Here is a 21,277-nt window from a genome sequence, read left to right as displayed (position 1 = left end):
CCAGGGATCAATAAAGTATTCTGATTCTGATTCTGATAAAAACCTTTCACTTTTCACTCGGCTGTAGAAAACATAATAAATACAGCTTGTTACACAATAATGGGAGGCTGCGTTATACATAACTGAACTGTGTAATACTAAAACTAAACAAATGTGTGTTCACTCTGACTCTGTGTTTTGGTTGAAAAAATAAACACACATTTGAACAGCCACCATCAGACAGCTTCTGTTATTATGTCCTATCATATCAACACATAATAAAACACAAATACTAACGCATTCTAACCAGTCACACTGACAAAAAACCCAAAAACATTTCTACACTTATCTGCTTATCCATAACACTCTGCATTATAACATAATTTTAAGTATCTTCCGAGATATAGGTCCAAACAGCAGATATGTGTTGGGTACATCTGTTCAACTGCTCATTAACACAGATATCTGATCAGATGGCAGCAACTCAATGCATTTAGGCATATCACAAAGCTCAAAGCACCTCAAAATAATTTCTTGACCATGATAATGACTTTACTGTACTTAAATGACCTCTACAGTCACCAGTCTCACTCCCCTTTTGGGGTGTGGTGGAAGAGCATCATGGATCAGTAAAAACTGTGTGGCGCTATCATGACAATATGGAAGCAAAATCGCTAATGAATGTTTTTAACACCTTGTTGAATCTTTGCTGCTAAGAATTAAAGGGGGTCCAACCGGGTACTAGCACTGTGTACTTATTAAAGTGGCATGTGAGCATAAAGTTATCTCGTTTTGTATAATCAAAGTTTAATAAATAAATAAATAAATAATCTGATGTGGTCAGAGAACTTCCTTGTTGCTGAAGTACATTTGGTCAGAAAGAAAGCAGGTTACTAACCTTGTGGGTCAAGGGCTTCCCATCACCAAGAGCCTTTCCAGTCAGGGCATCAAAGAGAAGGATAACTTGTGAGAGAAAAAGAGAAAGAGGACACAGTAAAAGCACAGTCCGTATGATTTTGAAATTTTATAGTAAGCATGGAGTTTTCCCCTCACCTTTTTCATCACTCTTGTCCCGAATGGCTATGGTGTCGTTACTAAGTGAGACACTCTGGGCATTTAGAATATCTGCTCTCATACCCGGGAACTTTGGGGACGATATCAATCGTCCTTCATAGGAGAACATATACAACCCTGCTCCATCCACTAGTAGAAAATGTCTGGGAGGGGGAGACAAGAGAGGCCAAGTTACTGTATATGCTGTATATTACACATTATACGACTGAGGTAACATGGTGAGGAATAAAGGGGAGCAAACAGGAAAATTAAATACATAACAGACGGTAAGAGTTAATCAACTGACACAAGAAGGTAATTTAAACATTTACTGAACAGCAACACACTGTTAACTTACTCAGTATGACTCATCAATCTAAACTGCGATTACAAAATGCCCAGTAATCTATTTAGCTCCATGCTGAGTGTCAGGGACACTGCACTGGAGTATTGCACAAGAGCTACTCCATATTAATCTAATTTCCCCCAGTGGTTTCACTCTCAGCCTTATTGTATGACAGGGCTGGCTGAGCTAGAGCACAACCCGACTGTGTGTGTACGTGTGCGTGCGTACATGTGCCCGTGCGTGTGTGTGTGTGTGTGTGTGTGTGTGTGTGTGTGTGTGTGTGTGTGTGTGTGTGTTTGTGCGCTTGGTTGGCTGCTGCTTGATGAGTGGCCAGTGCAGAGTAATGAAGCATTAGAGAAGCTGATAGATGATCCAACAGCCTGTTCTCTCTCCTGCTGCTTTGCTCCTGGAATAAAAAGACTCACTTCTCTGCTTGTAGGATGAGGCTGACTGTTCCCTCCTTTAGGTCAAAGATGAGAGGAGTATTCCAGTTTCTTGAGCTGGCAAAAATAAACAGCACAGTCGCAGACATTAAATAACTGTGCTACATCTGGCACAACTGCAGAGATGAGGAAAAAAAAAAGAAGCAAAAATATGACCCAGAGCAAAAGGGTAAAAAGCAATAAAAGACACAATATTTAGACAATATCAATGAATGGAGAGGAGATAAATCTGCAGAGTGAGCATAAAGAGTGCAGGCCTGAAAACAATCATTATAGGATGAAGTCTGCAGAACATGTTCCCTTGTTCCTAATCCTATTATTTTTCCATGAAGTGAAACAAAAAAAAACAAACATCTCCATATTTTACAAAACACACAGATCATGAAGTAACAATAGCCTGAAATGAATCAGCAACTTGGTAAGATTTGGTTGTTTTTCCCTCCCATCAGAACCATTTTTTTCTGTGTGGTTATGTTTTATTTTTGTAGGTTTTTCTAGCTACACGGCATGAGATTTCAGTATATTCTGGTTGAATCAAAAGACTTTTCTCATGCTTTGCTCAGTAAAAGAGGAGCATGTTTTGTACAACAACAAAATATACTGAAAGCACATGATGAGAAACTATGACTTTGAATAGAGGATGAGAAGATAAAAAAAAAAGACAAAAAAGAGCACTACTCACTTGTAGACATAGCACTGGAGGGAAGTCGCAACCACTAGGTGACCGTGTGCCAGAGATGCTTTGATGACTCGATCTCTAAACTCCAATAAGTCCACTGCATCGTTCAGCACATTCCTCACCTGTGGAAAAGAGAGGAAAGGAGAGGAGAGAGGGGGACTTAAAAGTGGAAAAAAAAAGTGTAGGGATGACTTGACTTTGCAGAAAGTATGACACAGGCACAAACTTTATATTACTGAGCAAACAATTCTCATTTAAAATGCAAAAAAAAAAGAAACCCCAACAAAAAGGAAAGACGCTAGCTTCACTAGCAGAGGGCTGAACACAGTCACGTACACATTGGAGTGTAGTTATTCGTAATATACACAGGAAACTATATACAGTAAATCCAAGTATACGTAGGTCAGCTGTGGACACAGGGAAAGCAGTTCTTACTGTTTTAAGTGTGTGCGTGCAGCGGTCGGTACTAATTTTTTCACCTGCGTAGATAAATACTTCCCTCCAGCTCTCTGTGTGAATGAATGAAGGAGCCTTTTCCAGCACCAGGTGAAAGGTGGGATTATTTTTACAGCTTTACAAATCTTCCTCCTCTGCTCCCTCCAGCAATCCAAATTTACATGCAACACAACCAGGAATAAAAAACATTTGACCGCAAGGTGGTAAATTTAGCTGGCTGATTCACAAACCACTGGCAGATGTGCAGTTTTAAAACGGACTTCGAGGAGGAGAGAGGGAGGAGGGAGACAGAGAAGCGCCTGCGAGGCTGAAAATAAATGGCTGATGACCCAACTTTGTTTGGTTTACACAAACTGCACTTGGTAGAGTTGTCTATGGGTGCACATGTGTGTTGGCACACGTGTGTAACCCTGCTTCTGTAGGTGTGTGTGCGTCCCTGCCTGAAAATAAACGAGTGTGTGTGTGTGTACACTTGGGTGTGTTAACCGCATGTAAACGCTACCTTGTGGTGAGTGCAAGTTTAAAGAGTAGAGAATGGTGAAGCGAGGGAGGCGGCGAGACAGGCTGGTCATTGTCATTGCAGGGCTGCACACTGGCACATTGGGAGGGTCCTCCTATAATATATGGCCACAGCTAGCCAAGGCCTGGGAGGCATTTGCTTCGCTGTATAGCATATTTACTCGCCTCTGTATAGTTTGCTGATAGCATTGCACTATTTTTCAATTCTCTTGCTACACCAACATAACGGAGTTGGCTCTGTTAAGTGTTTGAGTAAATATCCATACTCCTTTTCCCTAACAGGCAAGCTTATTTTCAGTGATTTTGGTTTAAACACAGACAGCTCTGAAGAGCAGAAAAGCAACTTTTATTATAGACCAGAAACAAAATGATTTTTACTATGATTCTTTTGGACACGTATATGATTACACCATTTATTTATGCACAAGTTACTGAAACATATTGGTCTTTTGGTTTACTTTAGATTCCGTCAGTCTTTTATCACCTGCTTTGTTAAATTAGAAAGGAAAACTAATTTGATGCAAACACAAACTCATTTGTATGAGGTAATCTTTCTACCTGCATGGTTCTCCTCTTTGTAAGAGTGATCACAAAATTCTTCCACTCCCAGTGCTGCTCCACCACATGGGCAAAGATGACATGTCCGTTGCCGCAGGCCCCGGCCAGCTGGGTGCCATCCGCAGACCAGGCCAAGCTGAACACACTTCCTGTGTTGGGCTTCTCCAACGCATAGGACCACTGGAGAGGGGCGAGATGAAGAATGAAATGGTAAATTGTTGGTGATAGTAATAAACAATGTTAAACAATTACCTGTGGGGCAGTTTAGGAACTACTGACAATGTGAAGTTTAGCGAGCAGAAGCAGTAAGTCAACACACATGTGAGTGCTTATATGTGTGTATGTGCACATAATATAAACTCTGCCAGAAAGACATAGGCCCAGTCAGTCATTGAGCAGTGATGAACCGTGAGACACAGACAGAGAACTTAGCTCTGCACCGCTCATAAACATACACTGCTATTTTCATCGACTACACTGATGGGGGGCTGGGAGAAGAGGGAGGGTTTATGGGTGTCTCTGAACTAAAGCTAATTAACAAAATCTCTTCCTTCTTTATATGAGAATAGGTTCAGTAAAGTCAGGGCTGAGAAGGATGGGGAAAAGAGGAGCAAAGAAAGAAATAATGACACTTTTTCTTGTCTGCTGTGCTGCATCAGACAGTCTGTCTGATAGTAAAGAATGGCAAAAGACACAACTGTGAGATAAGGAACTCCTTACTATCCAAGTCAAGGCACCCCTCATACTGCCCACCTCCCCTGTTTTTCTACTCTGGCATAGAACATAAGAGCAAAGGCTAAGGCCATTATGTTTTGATTCAGCAAGATTCTGTTGAGACAATGAATAAACTAACAGACAAAAAAAATCCAGTTTGTTATTTTCCAGAATGATCTCTCTGAAGGCCATGGAGTAGTAGGTAAAGGCACAATGAATATGTTTTGTGACATCGAAATTGTTGCTATTATCCATCATCTACAATAACTAGAGCCAATTTTCCTCACACAATAAGCCCTTCTGCCACTAGAGTCCCCCTTCCTCATCCTCCACAGCTGTGCCTGACCTCCTCTCTTGCCTTGAGCGCAAGTAGCTGGCTGACCTGAGTTTCTTAGCTGCAGTCTTCCACACAAACGCATGCATTCACACTGTAACCTGCTTATTAGGGAAGAAAAGTGCTAATGTTAACCTAGCCCTGCCTGCTTGCCTGCAATGGAGAGACAGGTGTGGTGCAGTGGGCCAAGTGCTGCGGTGAACCTTGGAGCAAAGGCCTCAGTGTGTTCACTGCCTAACACACACGCAGCTGCGGGATGTGAGGTGTATCGTTATTTCCTCTTCGTTGCCTCTGACAGGAGTAGAGGTAAAGTCAGAAAGCTACAGGTTTCTGGGCAGCTGCTTTGATCTCTCTCCTTCTCCTGGTCCCGTCTGCCTCATACACCCACCACTCAGATGGTTTTGGTCAGCACCCTCCCAGCAGTTAATGTCATATCAGGACCCAAAATAGCTTTAGGAAAAAGGACCTTTCCCATGTGGACAAAGGCTAGTTTGTTAAAGTGAGATTAATTTATATTTATCTTTTTCTCCCCTCCCTTCTTCCTTTAATTTCAGCAGCTTCAACTTCCTTTATGCATTACATTAATTACATTTTCTTTAAATCAACATACTTTTTACATATAGATTTTTTTTGTTTTCCTCTCTTCCAAAAGAGTGAAAGTGTTCTTGCTTGAGCTCCAAAGCAGAGCAGCTTGGGCCAGCATTTACAATAACAACAGAACTCATTTATTCTTCTGCTAACATCTTGAGATGACCCACTCTGTGTTAAAGCACACCAGGGGTAAACGAGGGGGGGGGGAATGGAAGACAGAGCGATGGATAGATGGAGGGTCAGAGATCAAGCCGAATGTATACAACAGATTGTAATGAAGCAGGACATGTGATATCGGCCTGAGGAGCACTGCTGGATCCATGCTTACCTAATGCTTTTAACACATTGAGCCATTTGACTCTTTCTGGAGCCAGTGAGCGCGCGCGTGCGTGCGCGTGCGTGCGTGCGTGCGTGTGTGTGTGTGTGTGGAAAGAGGGAGTTGCTTTTATATGTGTGCAATACACGGCATGTGTGCACCTAAGTTTGAGTTTGCGTGTGAGTAAAAGTGCAAAGGAAATGAAAAAAAGTTTAAACAAAATGAATATACGAATGCAGGAAATAAGACAACAGAAATTTAGTGTGAGTTCACATGTTGCTCTAATGTGTACATGTGTGTAAAAGAGGTGAAAATCCTCTGGTTTGTCAAGAGTTGTCAGCCAGTGTCTGACTATGGGACACAAGGGGGGACTCCTATTGCTCTCCTGAGATGAGCGGACTGTGCCTGGAGGACCAGGGATACAAAAATCTTTTCCAGAGCAGCACTCAGAGGAAAGCTCACTCTCTCACTCCATCTTTATCTCCTTCATCTACCTTTCTTTCATTTATTCCCTCTCTCCTTATTGGAAAAGAGTTGAATAATTCTGACACTTGGCTGCTTAACAAGAAACTGGTTAGAAGAACAGAAAGTCCTGCATTAAAAATGACCATACGAGAATAATAAAACCAGCTGACTTAAAGGCAAGGCAGGAGGTTATCTAGAAGAACAACTCTCCTTCTGCATCCTGTGCTGTTGTTTGTATACAGCAAAAGGAAGAAAGACAGGCACAGTCTGATTGATGACTTAGCTTGGCTGCAGTAGGTTTAACCTCATACTCAATTATATTGTCTCAGAGTGTCACAGAATCACAGAAATTTAGAGTCGATAGATATTTGACTTCTAAACGTTCAACCCCCCCCCCCCTTTTCTTTTTCTTTTTTTTTTTAAATACACTGCAAAGTCAGACTGGTGTGCTCCGATTTTAAAGAGGATGTGAGACTGGTAATAAACAGAGGAGAGCAGATCACTGACTACTACAAGAACAGTAGAGATGGGGGAGCCCAATTAAGGGGGAGCGCAGCAAGGGAAGGTGAATCAGTCTGTGGCAATACATTTGGCAAATGGTTTTACTGCAGCCCAGAGGGGTGGAACTCTGCTGGATACTTGAGAATTCTACTTGACAAGGTTGCAAGGAGATTTAAGATTAGTGCAGAGAGATGTTAAACAGCATCAAGAGAGAACACGCAGACAAGGACATGGTCTGTATAGAGGCCAAAATAAAGATTTGGCTGTGGGATGTGGAAGGTGAGTTTCGGCCGTCATCTAGCCAGAGTCCACTCTGGTCATTGAACACCGTATATCCATAATGGGCAGCTTTGTGGTCAGAGGGAAGGTGACAGACATGACGTTTAGTTCTCAGCTGAGGTTTGGGGGAGAGAGGGTGAGACCCCTGAAAGTCACAATGAGCTTATACAAAAAAAAAAAAAAAAAAAAGGAAAAAAAAAAGATGAAACACTTTACACATAGCAGCAATGCTATGTATGCAAGTCTAGGTGTGTACTCCAATGCAGATGAAAACACACTCACACAAATTAAAGTTAAGCAGTTAAAAACTGCTGTGTACCAACGTGAGAAGTTTTGTTTTGTATTCATTGTAAACAGTTTGTGTTTCCGTCTTCTTTTTTTCTTTGTAAACTATATCCACAAATACTCAATAAAAATATTTTGAATTAAAAGAAAAACTGCTGTGTATTTATGAAACAGATGCAGGAAAATGGAAAATAAAGTGCAGCAACTTATTTAAACATGTGGAATCATGAATGGATATACAGTCTATAAAGCAAAAACAGAGTTTCTGCAATTCTAATGCGCTTCGAAGTCAGTATTTGGTGTGACCAACTTTTTTTTTTTTAAAAAACAACCTGAACTCTCTTAAGCAAGCTTTCCTGTAATCTTTTTAATCAGCCTTCAAGAATACTTGAAGGACATTCTTTGGATGTTAGTTATCTTTGGTTCCATTCTCTAGTTAGATGCTTTCACACTGCTTCAACTTTTGAGGACTCGCAGAGGTCAGTCCATGACTGATTCCAGTTTGTTCACCTGTGTGTTTGTCTATACAGTTATGCTTTTACTGCATTTACAGTGTGTTTGGGATCACTGTCACGCTGAAAAATGAAGCTATTGCTAATCAGTTGCTTTCCAGGTAGTATTGCACGATGGATCGAAATCTGATGCTGAAATGCAGTTCCAAACCATGAGAGAGCCTACACAACATTTTACAGATGACTGTAGACACTCACTGTTGTACCTCCGCTGTAAATACTGACAATAATTTGAACAAAAAGTTTCACATTTGGATTTGTCACTCCATGAGACCTGTTGCCACTGATTTTAAGCCCAGGTCTTGTGTAATTTGGCATACCTCAGCCTATTCTGCTGGTTTCCCTTCCTTGAAAATGGCTTCTTGACAGCCACCTTCCCCTGAAGCTCTGGCAAACTGAAGGGCCAGATACATCTCACAGGAAAATAAATACACACCCCCTTTACGACATCTACCAACACTTTACAACAACAACAGACTAACAAAGCAGGATTAATTTATGGATCACAGCATATTACATTATAACCTAAAATGATCAAGATTATAATAAAAACTTAAAGATCATGACAAATACTTAAATATGGCATGATGTAACTGAGTAAAATATTGGCCAGGACTTGGCTCCAACACTTAGTATGTACTAACCTTTACCATATTTAGCTGGCTGGTGTTACTACTTGGGGCTATTTTTATTTAAGCGATGATGCGCAGACCCTAGCTTGCAGCATGCAACCACCTGTAAGTGCACACAAGACTGCACACACTCTTTTGATGCACGGCCTCTTCGAGGAGCGTGCGCTTGCTCTCCTCCTCCTCTCTTCCTCCTCACGTTCGGCATTTCTTGACATATGTTTACCATTAAGACTGGCAGGTGTTGTGGGCCTGCCCCTTCTCTCTATTGTTGCCCTGTAGCTGCAGCCGGCACGGGGACGACTGCAAAAAGGTTATTTTAAGAGAAAATTAGATTCAAGGCAGACTCAAACTTGTTTCTAAAGGCACAAGTTTGGGTAATAATGTTGGGCCTTCTAAAAGTCAGGACATTCCTGCCTTGGAGCAAACGTTCTGTTAAAGTAACCATTTTGCATATGCCTTTTCTATATGTCTTTCTTTCTAAATAGGCATAACTAACTCTGTCCTGTTACTTTTTTGAAGCAGTTTCTTGCCTTTAAAAAAAAAACACAAAAAACCATCCTCCCACAAATTAGTAGCTCATTATTTTAATGACAAATACTTATTCCCTGTAGGCTTGAAAGGAGGCTGTTGAAACACTGCCGGTGTTCAGCTTGAATTAAGCTGGCTACCATGCTTTCTAACAACGACAGCTTTGTGGCAGAAAGAAAAGTCAAAATATCAAGGTTACTCTGCATGGGGAGATATTTCTATTTGTTATTAGCAACTAATTATCACAACTGCAAAAGTAAGTTGCATATTTACATGTGTCCTGGTTAAAATGTGAGTGTTTGCACAAAAAAAGTGGCTTGTCTGGCAAAACTAGAGTGGAAAACCCCCCCAACGCATTGATACATTTTTCTTTTTGAAAACCATTATGTTTCACTGTAACTGAAATGAACCAGACCAGGCATACATACTCAATCTTTTACATCTACTCTTGAAACCATGCAGTGTATGACTAATAAAGCAAAAATATATATTTATTAGCATGTAGCAAAGGCCAGAAATTATCACATCGCTCCTGAGCTATATGCAAAAGTTGCCCTATATATATTTAAAATAAATTAATATGATAATACTAATAAAACATAAAAGCTAAAATAAAATAAAATAAAAAATAAAACAGTAGAAACTAAGTCAAAGGAAAAAATAAAAGTACGACTCTGTGCCACTGAATTTCTGTCTCTCTACAGTACCTGAAAGTGTAGGGAAAGGGTTAATGACACATGTCTGGGCTAATGGCTCCCAGTGGAGCTATCTGCTGATTCAGCCCCATTACTTCACAAGCATTAAATATATCTGCTCTGACCGCTCTCTGCTCCCCCCCCCAGCCCTAACGCAAGTCAACAACATGCTAATCAGAAGGGGGGCATGAGAGTTTCAGACTCTCTGTGCTTTTCTAGCCCTTCATCTTGGACGGTCCTGACACATTTGCAGCAAGCGTTTAGAAAAAAACTTGTAACTGCCACATGTGTTAATGGGTCAAACAGACTCTGTGACCCATTAACAAACTTGTATTTAATGCAGTTACAACCCTATTTGGCCTTGTTATATAGAGCACACAATGCACATACTTTTTTCATAAACATAAGCATATAATTATGTATCTCTAATACTTTACAGTCGTACTTCAGACCATATGCCATTGTTTAGTTATGTTTTCAACTTGAAATTAAAAATATTGCTCAAAGTGTGAAAAAAAGTTTATCTCATCATTACATAACATAAACTGTGGGGAAAAAAAACCCACACAGTTCAAACCTACAATTTTCTCCACAATTTTTAAACAGGTGAAAGGAGAGCTATTCTCTGTTAGTTTAACACTGTGCTAGTGAGCTAGTGGGAGCTGACCTAGTCCGGGGTTAACAGTCTTACATAAATCAGAACAGATGGCAGACTATCTGCAAAGCCAGCTGGCTTTAGTTTGCCTGTGTGTCTATGTGTAGGACAGGACCTGGCAGTGCAGGTACAGAGTAACTCCCTGCACATAATAAACACAAAATATCTCAGTGTAATGGACACTAGACATATACAGGCAAGTATAAAGCCCTAAACAGACATAGGGTGTACATGTCTGAAAATGCTGACACCAATGTTCAGGACCAAACCTGAGCTAAACCCACTATGAAGTATATATTTAAAAAAATGCTCAAGAGTGAAACTAAAAACAAAGCAATTTGCTTTGGGGAAAAAACAAGAAGGTCGTTTTGGATTAGGGCTCATCAATCTCTCAGCAGATTAGGAGACCTTGTAAACGTCAGCTTGCAGTGAACCCTCCATGGGGGATGGGGTTGACTATTAGGATAAGGACAGCTGGGCCTATGTCCAGGACTGGTCAGACCTGTGTGTGGGAATGTCTCAGGCTGGGAGCTGACTTCCAAGATGGATTCTACGTTCCAAATACCCACACCTTTTCTCGAGATGGTTATGTTACTTTAAACCAAATAACTTTTTAAATAAACATTTGTGTGCAACTGCAACATCATTATAGTGTTATTTAACTGTACATCATCTATGTATTGCAATTCCACACTGTTTGTATTTCATGCTGCATGTATTTCATGTTTCTGTGTAAGTAATCACTAGTATACAAAGTGATAATATTAGTTGCTTTGGTAACAAGTGTGCACACGCATACACGCACGCACACACACACACACACACACACACACACACGTAAGTCTACAAGTGGGGCATGGCAAGACAGAAGTAAAAAAACTGTGCACGTGAAATGCATTAAAGATGCAACTTATGAAGAAGAAATACATAAAATTCAACCGATAACTGTATTGTTTGTTAAAGATTTAATTTAACTCTGACCACTGTCAGAGTCCTTCAGTTTAACAATATCACTGCAAAACACAGTGTTATTCTAAAAAGTTGTCCTTCAATCTATTGTCATCTTGTCTGCTTTTATTCAAAATCGGCCTTGTAAAGAATCACTGTGTGTGCGTGTGAGTGTATGCAAAACATACAATACAATCAAAGTAAAGGTTTCAGTATTTACTGTGCAATGACAAAGTAAACCATTTGCATTTCCTGACTCTGCAATAACACACTATAGTTATCTTATAAGCCCATTTGTAAACATAGGCTAGAGCTCCACAAATCTCTGTATTGAAATACCCATTTGGCTTGGCTAACGAGATACAGAGGCTGGGCCGTAGACAAGCATAGTGTGGCATAAGTTGGAGCTTTGGCAGAGCAAAGGGAAGTGGAGAGAGACGGGAGAGGGACGGCAAGGGGGGGGGGGGGGGGGGGGTCAAGACAAGCTAGAAGATAGCGAGAGAGAGAGCGAGAGAGAGAGAGAGAGAGAGAGAGAGAGAGAGAGAGAGAAGGGGAGAGTAATGATCTACACATGGTTTCATGCTGAAGCCTCAACATAGTAACCATAGACACATGCTGGGGCCTCCTGGGACTCATCAGCAGGACACAGCTGTGAGCTGGACAGCAGAATTCTATTAGCACCAACTATGCACATATGCACTTGCAAACACACACGCGCACAGACACGCACCCACACAGGTAATTTGGGTGTTTAAAAGCATTTGGCATGCTACAAATGGCAGAATGCACAAGACCCCACTATATCAGTGATGACAATTTAAGAACAGACAGGTTTATTTTGGTCATCGTATGAGCAGCACAGACTAAGGCTTTGAGAATGTATCCAGCCCTGTCTGTGTAGAACACTTGTTGATACCTGCTAATCTTACTTCCATCATTATACCATGGCAGATCTCTTCTACTGTCAAAGTATCCACACAGTGGAGCATACACAAAGTAAACTACATATGACAGGACAAAGCATTATTCCTCTGTTGAAGCAAACATATATAACAAATTTGAACAAATGAAGGAAGCAGTCATTAAATTACTCAGCATCATTCTGCTCCATGTGGAGGCCAGCAGAGAGGGGGAGGGAACCCTGGGGTGCAGCCAAAATTAAACCCTTTCAAATCATCCTCTTCTGGAAGTTGGTCCAGTGCCTCCAGCCCAGCCCTAGCCCTCAATAACGGTCCTTAATGAACTCTGGGCTGGCAAAAAATCTCAAAGTGATACCCCCAGTTCCACACATACTAGGCTCTCCCCTACTTGTGTGCACAACCAAAGCCCGTTATTTGCTCCCTGCCTTCGTCACCAAGTATCACCCTCATGGCTTTATCCCTCTTTCCTCTCTTTCTGTCTATGAGTGTGACATGTTTGTCTAGCTAGTGGAGGTAGTGATTTAGCGTTGCTAAGAATGATGACTCTGCCAGAGCGGCTGGCAGGGCACTGTCTTACTGTCGTACTCTTACTCCAGCTTTGGGGGGAGGGAAGGAGGGTTTGAGAAGTAAAGAGAAAAAAGAAAAAAAAAAAAAGAGAGAGAGAGAGAGAGAGAGAGAAAGAGAGAGAGAGAGAGAAAGAGAGAGAGAGAGAGAAACCACCGTCTTTTATGGAGACCAATCCTCCAAGCCTCACTGCCTAGGCCAACTTTAAAGGATATATTGGACAGTTCCACACTACCCCACCCCCCACCCCTCCAACTGCTCTCTTTTCTCAGCTTTTCATGCTCCCCTCCTTTTTGGTTTCCAACAAGGCAAGCCTTTAGCCGAACTCGGGAGAGGTGTAAAAGTAATACCATGTCAACAAGTGCCTTTTACTCTAACCCACTTTACGCACACAAGCACTGACTCTCTCTCTCTCACACACACACACATACACAAAAAAGAAAAAAAATTGGGGTCAATCATCTGCAAGATGGACCTAAGTATACACTGTTCCACAGAGTGTGCCAGAATGAGTTCAGCAACACAGAAAACCAAAGCCTGTTCGACACAAAGGGCCTCGAATACAAAGGAGAAATCATTATCCTCACATTCTGGTAGGGGAAACTAATGAGCTCCTTGGGATGACAGATTAAGTCTACATGTAAGTATTGCATCTAATAGTCTTACACTATTCATGCTCGCAAAGGTTTCATCAAGACTGGTAACCTCATTAAAATCTGTTAAAAGAAATGAGTGAAATTATTCCTATGAAAACAAGGATAAACTGTAGAGGGAGAGAGCTGAGAGAGGACGGGCAGACCTCAGATTCAGAACTGGAGTTCTTTTTCTACCACTTCACAGTAATATGGAGGAAGCTTTCTGTTCTTACTACAGCGAGCGAGCGAGAGTGTGCATAAAGGAAAAGTGCAGAGTGGAGAGAGCAAGAAATAGCATGCAAAAGCACAGATTTTTAAGGGGAGGGAGAGAGTGAGAAAGAAGAGAGTGAGGGACAGAGAGCGCAAGTGGGAGGAGGAGGGAGAGAGAGAAAGAGAGAGGGGTAGCCCTACCCAGTTGCCTGGGGAGAAAACTGCTCTGCTGCTGACTCAGGACTCTCTTTGTTTGACAACGCTCCCTAGCTCTCCCTCTCTCTCTCTCCCTGACACACTCACAAACTTACTTGTCTTTTTTTAAATACTAAGACACCATGTTTTTTAATGTGCACATGGTCTTTCTTTGTCAAAGCTACACCATTAATTTCACTCAGTCTCTGCTGTTTTTCTACTCCCTATCCTCAACGTGTGTGTGTGTGTTTCTCTTTTACTTCTGCTGCCTAAAAACATACTGTACTGAACGCCCCAGTTTCTTGTGATGAAAACAGATAAAGGTTTGCACTGTAATAAATCTACAGTGGTTTCTTTTGCTTTTTCATGCTCCACTAACAGTGGTTCACAATCAGGACCAGAACTCTTGGCCATTTCATTCTTTTCCAACAGCGGCACTTTCCAGATGTTGGCTGGCCAATGGCTGGTAGCAAACTTGCCAGCACACGCTCAGGTATATGCTCCCCAGTGGTAAAGGGGGAGACCTGTTAAAGGGACTAATTGATAAGCCGGTGATGACTGATGCCTAGCAAATAAGAGTCTACGGCTCAGAGGGAAAATAAAGACAACAACAAGTGTGGCAGGCTAACAGACAGTCAAGAGGAATACACTTTCTGGGGACATAAACAATAGCTAGCTGTGTTAAGGACGGGTGGACAAAGATCCTACAGACAAAGCGGGTGCAGATGAAGACGCAAGGGATAATGAAGAAAGTTAAACATGGACCAATTCCAAAAGTGGCAATGCTGAGCAAAGCCCTAAGGGGACCCCTAGACTCATCCAGAAAAAGAGAGGTAAAGAGGGCCTCGAGGAAGGAACAAGGGAGACGGAGCCAAGAGGGGGAGCACTGATAAGTGCAAGGTAGTCAAACATACCCAAAGGGAGTAGGGAGGCATGAGAAGCAAAAAAAAGAATGATAGAGGAAGATTTAGACAAATGAGGTAATTCTATGTTTAAAAAAAAGAAAGAAAGAAAAAGTAAAAACATGCAAGAGAAAGAAACAATTAGGAGCTCAGTCTCCTGCATAATTTTACCCAAAACTGACACGAAGTGGATGAATAAAATATTCAGTTCGTTCTAAAGACAATGTAGCTAGCAGAAAATCATGGATAATCACTGATTGTTATGAGTGAAGACCATTTCGGCTTTTCAATCAAATAGAAAAATCAAAAAGGGTATAACAGTGGTTTAACACTTTTACATTCTCTGCCTTTGAAAGCAATGCTACTATTATGAGGTATAACATTAACAGATCATTTTCTCAAAACTGTGTGAGGTTAACAACTGTTAGTTCTTTGTGTACCAACAACTGCAACACCCGAAGGAAGGGGATTTTTAACTATAAATGACAAAGATATTCATAAGAAATAGGGCTCACCCTTACGCCAACTTTACGAGTATTCAGACTAAGCTAGTCTCCTGTGCACAAGTATAATTTAACAGAAGGGGATTAGAAAAGAGATGGTGGAAAGGAGAGTGGAAGAGTAAGATATGCACTTGAGATTATTGGTGGGAGCATGAGAGAAACCTGGATCATTCCAGGTCAACCATATTTTTAGTAATACCTCAGTTAAATGAGACCAGAGGAGAGACAGGAGCAGCAACCATTAGGTTCAATGAGGTATACATCTACAGCCACTTTCAGATTGACACCAAGCCCTGCATGAACAATCACAGGCTGATTATTCGTTTAAATGAGGTCATTCTGGTAAACACTCAGATTTTCAGCAAAAACAGTTATGCCTTCTTGATCTGACTCTGCTTACGTGCCTTTGACCAGCCTCTGAACTTGGGATGATGTCCTGTGCTCTGTGTCTCCTACAGCAGAAGAAGAACTTGCTCTTCATGACCAAATAACAAAAGCAAAAAGATAAAATCATATTTTTTTTAATGAATCTATTGAAAGTTTAAATAGATAAACAAATATTATTCTTATTCCTTCACAATATTCTTCCAGGGAATTAGAATAGCAAAACCAGGCAGCTTTAACATTTATGCATGTGAGCACGGTTGTACAGCAAAGAGAGAGAGAAAAAACAAGTGTACAGAAGAGAAGGGGGAGAAGGGGTGGAGAGCAAGAAGCGAGAGGGTGCTTGCCTGGCACAATGAGTCCTACTTGTTAGCTAGTGACAGTGTCAGGGATCGTGACAGGGTCCAGACGCTAGACACCAGCTGCAGCGCCTCGTAAATAGACTGCTGTCTCGCAGGCACATTTGCACGGCAATGGTTGCACACAAATGTGCACACACAGGCATGTGGGCACATGCATATACTATGGCAGGCACACAGACAGACACTGACTTATTGTGTCTCCCAAATCTTGTAAAAGGGACAGTGAGCCTCTTTGTGTCTTGTGTGATGTTAAACCTCCTGTAAAAAGTGCTTTACACAAAAAGTGCTCTACACAAAAGAACTCTAAGCACCATAAAAGTCTAAATAAAAGAAATAAATATGTATTAATAAATCAGTTATCTTTTAATTGTTAAGAAAAAAATGCTACAATCAGTCCATGGGTGACTTGCTGGAACTGCAAGACTAATTTTTTTTTTTTTTTTTGCTACTTTTGTATTTGCGTGTGTCCACCCAGCCTTTCCAGCGATAATGGAGAGGGGTAATTCACTACATCTGCCCTAAGGCATGGAGGAGAGAAAGTAAAAACGTAGACGAGAGCTGATAGTTTAGAAGGAGAGGAGAGCCAAGCTGGAAAAGGGTGAAAGGGTTAAATCTGCAGGACTGATCCTGCTGAGCCAGCAGCAGTACGTTAAAGTGCAAGGTTTCATTGTAGCAGATACAGAATGAAACTCCTTCCCATTAGTCACGCTAGTAACTGAAAAGGCTCTTCACGCTGTTTAACCCTTGCTGTGCTGCAAACAAACCACAGCAACAACACAGGTAAAGCACTTGTAAGCAGCTAATGGTTTCTGTCTGCAACTTCTCATGCACAATGACATTATAATAAATATACAACACTGGTCGAGGGTGCACATGTAAGCAAAACTTGAACTTTTTCTCTGATGCATGAAAGAACCTTCTGTCTGAATTCACACATAGAACGCGACTCGGACGGAGTGACCTTTTGAGGGGGATTTTCTTTTTCTAAACTCTTTTCCCCCCCTTATTCCCTGCACCCCCACTCCGCTTCTCTTCTTGAGCAAGCCTCCCACACCATGCTACAGCACACACTGTCTCTGAGGGGCTTAGGGAGGAGAAGGCATGCATACCCTTCCTCCAGTCAGAGCAGGGCAGAACCATAATCATCATAATTATCATCATCATCACACTGCCTTAACCAAGACACACCACAGCAAAGCAAGTGGTGCAATGATGAAACAATGGAACAAACCAACCACGTAAACAAACCCATAATGGGAGGACATAAGGTTACTCGGGTCATTACAAAAAATAAAGGAGCAAGTTGTAATTTTAATAGTACATTATTTTTAGTTTTGTTTACACGGGCAAAATGGATATGAGCTGGCTTAATTTGAATCACTTCCTCAAGCTGCAGCAATAATCTGGCAGGTTACTCCAAAACAACTGAAATCGCTGGTTCAGAAGAGCAAAAGTAACTATACCAAATCTGTCTCGCAACGCAGATACAAACACACACCTTACTCCTGTAGAGAAGACATACTGGTTGGTCCCGACCTCTCTCTAGCACATATGATTTAGTACCCCAAGAAAAAAAAAGAAAGACATTTGATCCTAATTAAATCAAAATGAAGCATGAAATGCCCGATGATCAGGACACAAAAATCCCAGCCCAGGTTGTTTGTTTTACTGCGATTACTGCGATCTGATGCAGCAGTACAGTGACATCTGAACATAAACTCAAAGAAGCCCTAAACGTCCCATGAGGGAACTGGTAATATTGCTCTCTGCCAAGTGTTCAGCAATAATGAAACAACAATTACCATTCATCATTCTCTCATTTCCTTTCTCATTACTGAAGTTACCATCAGCACCAGGTAACAAGAACATGTGGCATGCAGCCTAATGTGATTTAAAGAGATGAATGATGTATAGAAAACACGTGGCCTGTAATGAGCTACACACTGTAAACCATACTGCATTGGAAAAGCTGACACTGTGCTATAGACACTGTATGTTTCGAGGAACAGGACTTCACACACTACAAATAAATGCTACACGGGGAGATGTACATAAACTAAAGGAAAAAGTACACAAAAAAGCTAAAAATATGTGGAAAGTACATGGCCCTGATGATGTACAGCTTCTGCTCTTTTTTTCCAGCAACAGCTGCATATAACTGAGGTCAGTCTGATTTCATGAACAACCCCCTTTTAGAGTATGTCACTGAAAGGTAATAGTTAAATTGTTTTTGAGGAACAAGTCGTTCGTTTAAAATGATGAATTTTATGATATCCTCAAAAAGTGATCAAAAACCTGGAATTAACTTAAGCACATGCTAACATACTTTGATTTTTTTTACTCAATATATATACTTTTTCATGAGATTACTGCCACAAAGTTGTTGTTTTTTTCCTGTAGGACTGCGTGTACTTACTTACTGACTACATGTGTAACCAGAGAGGAGACATGTATTACTGAAAATTCAACCTTAGGTAGACTTTTTGTAAAAAGATTACATATGGCAAATGATTATCATCCTTATTAAAACAGTTCCTGGTCAGGTGTAAAAGATTAGATTAGACTGAGTGGTCATTTGAGTGTGTTCGTGTGCCAGGGTTGTGTTGAGATTAGCTAGTTACTGGCTGTGGGGGAAAAAAAAAAATCAACTTCCACATTTTATTTTCAAAAAAGCAAAAATGTTACACAAGTTTTTTTATTATTAAATATTAGTAAATTAATGTATCAGGTTGAAATTGTAAGGTCTTTACCTGACAATATAAAGCGCCTTAAGGCAACTGATGTTGTGATTTGTTGCTATATAAATAAAACTGAATTGAACTGAACTAAATTGTGGTTCACTGACGGACTGTAGTCCTGCCCATACCCTACCTCCAGCACTTCTTGTTGGATACATGGGTAAGACAGTCGATGATGAATGTGTAAGAGGTGCCAGAAATCTCAAATTAAGTTCACTTTATGTCATTCCAGGCATATTAAAATACACCGGGACAAAATTATGTTTATGAAAGCCTGAGTAAGTGGAAAAAAAAAAACAAAAAAAAAAAACAAAGAAAATTTGCTGTTTTGAACCCTTTTGCCAAAACTGTGTCTATTATTAACCTCTATTTCACTTCTATAGCTAATACCAGACATCCCATTTACATTATACTATGTTCAACATTTAAAAAATAAAAATACATGGAGGTTATAATGGGTTCACTTACTCCAGTCTTATCACAGAGCCGCAGGGTGTTGAAAGAGCCCACAGCAAACACCTCTCCATCTGGAGCCCAGGACAAAGATGTGACTGGGTAGTCATGAGACAGTGAGCAGTGAAGCAGATGTCCAAAGCTGTCCCATACCTGTTGAAGAGGCAAATGGTTTTAAAAAGGTATTCAGTAATTATTAAGACATCAACAAATATACTAAAAAGCCACTGACCTTATATTTACAATCTTCCCCACCTGACAGGATTAGGTCATTGACTGAATTCCAGTCTACCTTCAGAATGACCCCATCATGAGCCTTCCACTAGGGAGAGAAAGATAGAGAGAAAGCATACACGTAATGGAAAGAATGGGGGGAAAAAAGAAAAAGTTAGGTTAAGAAACATAATAACGTCATCAACACATAACATTTTGGTTTGAAGAGATCTCTAACAAATTCCTATACTTTTCCTTTGTCCAAAAGGAGGATAAAAATAAGCTGGCTGGAATAAGCACCCGTATGGAATTTATTTTTTGGTCACGACCACAGTTACAAGTTTATGAATTGTTTCATCTTAGCCAAACTGAGAGCTTACTTTTAACATTTTGTGTTACAGTGTAACACAGAACAGAGAGCCTGTTCCCAGCCTTATCTCACCAGACCTAATGTACCATTCTGTTCCTAATCTGTATAAACATTTTATTTTTTGTACACTGGTTACTTATTCCATGTACCCAAGGAAGACACAGGTAGATATTCTGTATTGCTGTCTGTATAAGGGACTGCAAAGGTCAAAGAGGATGATGTTAGGGGGTCTGTGGGGGAGGGGGGAGGGGAGTTCATTTGTTTAGTTCATTGTGTTGGTCTTCAGGGGATCTCAGAGGGAGATAATAAAGTTGGGACATTGTGCTTGTATATGAATTTATGTGCAGTAATAGCTTAGTAATAGTTTTCTTATAAGCCTTTAAGTATAGTGTAGCAGAGGTGAGAAAAAAATCTTCTCTTGTTTCAGTGTCTTTTATGAAATTAATGGCCTCGCTGACTCATTTAAATGGAGAACTCAATTTTGCTTCTGTTTGACATAATAATTTCAAGTTAATAATTCACTACAAACTATACTATACTGAGAGGTCATATGGTCTGGAACTGGTTTTCATATACATATGAAATAGCATATTTTGATGTCTAAATCCTACAAGCCTTTGTAAATGTCAGTAAAATGAAAACGAATATCCCCAAGTGTGAATTTGCGCTCAAGCAACATGTGTGAGTAACAGAGAGAGTTTAGTCTGTCGGCTTACTCAGAAAAAGTTTGTTTACCTGTATGATTTTGGCGCTGGGCTGTAAAGGCTTGATAATTAGCTGTCTTCCTGAAGTGTAGAGAATTCTGTCCGAGTCCGGACCCCAGGCCACAGAATATACAGGAGATCCTGGAAAGACATCCAAAAGCATAGGATGAAGAAAGCAGCAATCTTCTATTAATCATGAGCCAAGAGCACAGAGTTGTGTACAAATGCGCCCTCTCTCATTTACAAATCAGAATTTGCTGTGAACAATAGCTAGAGGATGAAGCAGACCCAATTCCTCCTCTCAAAAGATATCATACTCAATCAGAAATCTCACCTCATTTAGTCTACGTAACAGCACTTTGCTTCACTTACAAGAAAACCAGCTGAGAAAATCAGTCTAACTTCTACTGCATAAGCACAAGTGTGTGTCTCTGTGAGCAAGAGCGTGTGTTGAGCTGTGCCTGTGAATCTGTGTGTGTGTGTGTGTGTGTGTGTGTGGGGGGGGGGGGGGGGGGGGTGACATTTAACCCTACTCCAGGTGCATGGGGTTTCTCACAAATGCCAAATGATCCAAATCTGACGAAGGCGATGAGAGGGGTTCAGACAAGTTCCTTTTTCCTCGCTCTCACTCTGTTC

The 21,277-nt window shown here is 40.8% G+C and overlaps 1 protein-coding gene across 3 annotated transcripts in view; it reads right to left on the bottom strand.

Moving 5' to 3' along the window:
- Positions 1-21,277, bottom strand: part of ift80 (intraflagellar transport 80 homolog (Chlamydomonas)) — a 55,720-nt gene that overhangs the window by 21,118 nt on the left and 13,325 nt on the right. For all 3 annotated transcript variants that reach the window (XM_086261763.1, XM_086261762.1, XM_086261764.1), the window contains 8 exons: positions 20,673-20,782; positions 19,587-19,676; positions 19,370-19,507; positions 4,034-4,213; positions 2,504-2,622; positions 1,804-1,878; positions 1,033-1,196; positions 878-942 (listed from right to left, as the gene is read on the bottom strand). In XM_086261763.1, the coding sequence (XP_086117889.1) occupies positions 878-942; positions 1,033-1,196; positions 1,804-1,878; positions 2,504-2,622; positions 4,034-4,213; positions 19,370-19,507; positions 19,587-19,676; positions 20,673-20,782 (941 nt within the window). The remainder of the gene's footprint in view (positions 1-877; positions 943-1,032; positions 1,197-1,803; positions 1,879-2,503; positions 2,623-4,033; positions 4,214-19,369; positions 19,508-19,586; positions 19,677-20,672; positions 20,783-21,277) is intronic.

The sequence above is a fragment of the Aulonocara sp. 'chitande type north' Nkhata Bay genome, linkage group LG14 (genome assembly GCF_057382095.1).
Source record: "Aulonocara sp. 'chitande type north' Nkhata Bay isolate Kocher_YH1m ecotype deep benthic linkage group LG14, A_spYH_male_GT1.1, whole genome shotgun sequence".
Lineage (NCBI taxonomy): Eukaryota > Metazoa > Chordata > Actinopteri > Cichliformes > Cichlidae > Aulonocara > Aulonocara sp. 'chitande type north' Nkhata Bay.
This window is presented reverse-complemented; position numbering and strand designations above follow the sequence as displayed.